This window comes from Nicotiana attenuata, unplaced genomic scaffold (assembly GCF_001879085.1).
Source record: "Nicotiana attenuata strain UT unplaced genomic scaffold, NIATTr2, whole genome shotgun sequence".
In the NCBI taxonomy this organism is placed as follows: Eukaryota; Viridiplantae; Streptophyta; class Magnoliopsida; order Solanales; family Solanaceae; genus Nicotiana; species Nicotiana attenuata.
Genome location: NW_017670341.1, coordinates 561,333 through 563,795, shown reverse-complemented (window position 1 = coordinate 563,795; position 2,463 = coordinate 561,333). Strand labels below are relative to the sequence as shown.

General features: G+C 39.0%; 1 protein-coding gene across 1 annotated transcript; it reads right to left on the bottom strand.

The window, feature by feature from the left end:
* Positions 1-1,029: 1,029 nt before the first annotated feature.
* Positions 1,030-2,149, bottom strand: LOC109238114. Its single transcript, XM_019404544.1, has 2 exons — positions 2,086-2,149; positions 1,030-1,616 (listed from the first exon to the last, which is right to left on the bottom strand). The coding sequence occupies exons 1-2, from the start codon at positions 2,147-2,149 to the stop codon at positions 1,030-1,032; spliced, it is 651 nt and encodes a 216-aa protein (XP_019260089.1).
* Between the last annotated feature and the right edge of the window lie 314 nt (positions 2,150-2,463).

Genomic DNA, 2,463 nt, shown 5'->3' with positions numbered 1-2,463 from the left:
CTATGTTATTATCCTGTTTTAGTCATTTATCATAGTTCTTTCGTACTTTACTGTTATGTGTTGGCTTGCCTAGAAAGTAATGTTAGGCATTATCACGACTCTGATCGGTTGAGATTGACAAATTCTCAGGTGAATGAGATGAAATCGAGCTCAGATAAGCTCCAATGGCATATGAACAGAGACCTAGCTAAGAAAGAGGAAAATGAGAGAAGAAGCTTCGAGAGATCTGTGAAACATAATTGGGAAAAAATGAATTGACTATTCCACTGTACAAAATATCCAAACACCTTACTTATACACGTGACTCGCACACTTGTCAGCTGGCACAGTTGTTCACTAACTAATAATCATATTAACAAACTAACAAAGCTAATCTATCTAATTAAGCTAACTGGTAAAGAAAGGGATAAATACACGTGTGCACAAAGTGTAAGTGTATAACCAGTCTCAATACCCACCCTCAAGTTGGAAGGGAGGAATTCATTGCCAACTTGTTAAGTAGGTCTGAGTGTTTGAATCTAGTCAGAGATTTTGTGAAGATGTCTGCGAGATGCTCGTTGGTAGATACATGATGCAAAGAAATTAGTCCCTCCAAAGCTTGTTTCTAACAAAGTGACAATCAACTTCTATATGTTTTGTGCATACATGGAATACTGGATTTCTGGCTATTTGCAAGGCAGCTTGGCTATCGCAAAATACTAGAATAGGCAGACTCGGGGGAACAGTCAATTCTTCAAGGAGTCTAGCTAACCAGACTAGCTCACCCACAACCTGTCTAGCTGCTCTATACTCCACTTTAACTGAAGATAAGGAAATAGTGGATTGTTTCTTTGATTTCAACTAATGGGACTGTTTCCAAGCAGTATAATGTATCCACTGACTAACTTTCTAGACTCAGGACATGCTGCCCAATCTGAGTCAAAAAAGGCTCTAATTACATAGTCCTTGCTATTGGAAAGGAATATGCCCAGACTTGGATCACCTTTCAAATATCTTAAAACATGGTATGCAACTTTCAAATAAGCTTCTCTAGGTGACTGCATGTACTAGCTTAAGATGCTGTACACTGTAGGATATATCAAGCCTTGTATTTTTCAAGAAGTTTAACTTCCCTATCATCTTCCTATAGTTATAAGGGTCAGGCAATAGTGGACTCTCCTCTGCCTTCAGCTTTGTAGAGGGATCGAGGGGTGATGACAAGCTGGTATACTCAATACCCTCAAACTCTTTCAGCAGGTCCATAGTGAACTTTCTTTGGGTTATTAGCACTCCATCTTCCTTGTGAAGCACTTTCCTTGTATTTTTCAAGAAGTTTAACTTCCCTATCATCTTCCTATAGTTATAAGGGTCAGGCAATAGTGGACTCTCCTCTGCCTTCAGCTTTGTAGAGGGATCGAGGGGTGATGACAAGCTGGTATACTCAGTACCCTCAAACTCTTTCAGCAGGTCCATAGTGAACTTTCTTTGGGTTATTAGCACTCCATCTTCCTTGTGAAGCACTTTCATTCCTAAAAGTAGTGTAACCTTCCCAAATCTTTTATTTATAAAAGTTTCATGCAGGAAATTCTTCAAGGAGTCAATCTCTTCTAGATGATTCCCTGTTACAATGACATCATCTACATACACAACGACAAACACTACAAAGGATCTTTTCCTTTTGTGAAACAATGAGTAATCCACCAGTGAGTGTATGTATCCTTTAGAACATAAAGCTGCAGTCAATTTCTCATACCATGCCTACTTGCTTGCTTGAGTCTATATAGAGACTTATTCAACTTGCATACTAAGCCTGGCTTGTCTACCACCAGGCCCTGAGGCACCTTCATATAAATTTCCTCATGTAGGTCCCCATGAAGGAAGGCATTGGTTACATCTAACTAAAATATATGCCATCCCTTCTTCACTGCAGTTCCAATCAGTTCCCTCACAGTTGTCATCTTCACAACAGGTGAAAATGTCTTGTATAGTCTATCCCTGGTTGCTGATTGTATCCCTTCACCACTAGTCTAGCTTTAAACCTCTCAACACTACCATCGATCATATATTTTATTTTATATACCCACTTGCACCCTGTTGCACTCTTACCAGCTGGGAGTGGTACCATGCTCCATGTATTGTTAGCATTCAGTGCCTCAAATTGTTGATTCATGATTGACTGTCATACAGGACTTATAGCTGCCTTCTCATATGAACCAGGTTCACATTCATGTGAAATATTTCTTACCAATTGATAACTATCAGAACTTAACACATTAAGAGAGATATATTGTGCATTAGGTATATAAGCTGCAAAGGAGAGAGAAAAATTATCTGACTATCATTGGAGAAATTAGTCTATAGTGAAGGTTGATGTTGCAGAGCATGCAACTTTGGGAGAGAGTAGTTATAGTCTTTTAAGTATGTAGGAACTTTGTGTGTTCTAGAAGGTCTGATTTGTGTGAGGCCTAATTGGTGCTCTTAATG

What these genes read in the sequence shown, in the direction of transcription:
- LOC109238114 (XM_019404544.1), bottom strand. Translation starts at nt 2,149, where the DNA reads ATGAATCAACAATTTGAGGCACTGAATGCTAACAATACATGGAGCATG. An exon ending in CATGGTACCACTCCCAGCTG is followed by an intron (nt 1,617 to 2,085) that starts GTAAGAGTGCAA and finishes TTGTGTATGTAG; the next exon opens with ATGATGTCATTGTAACAGGG.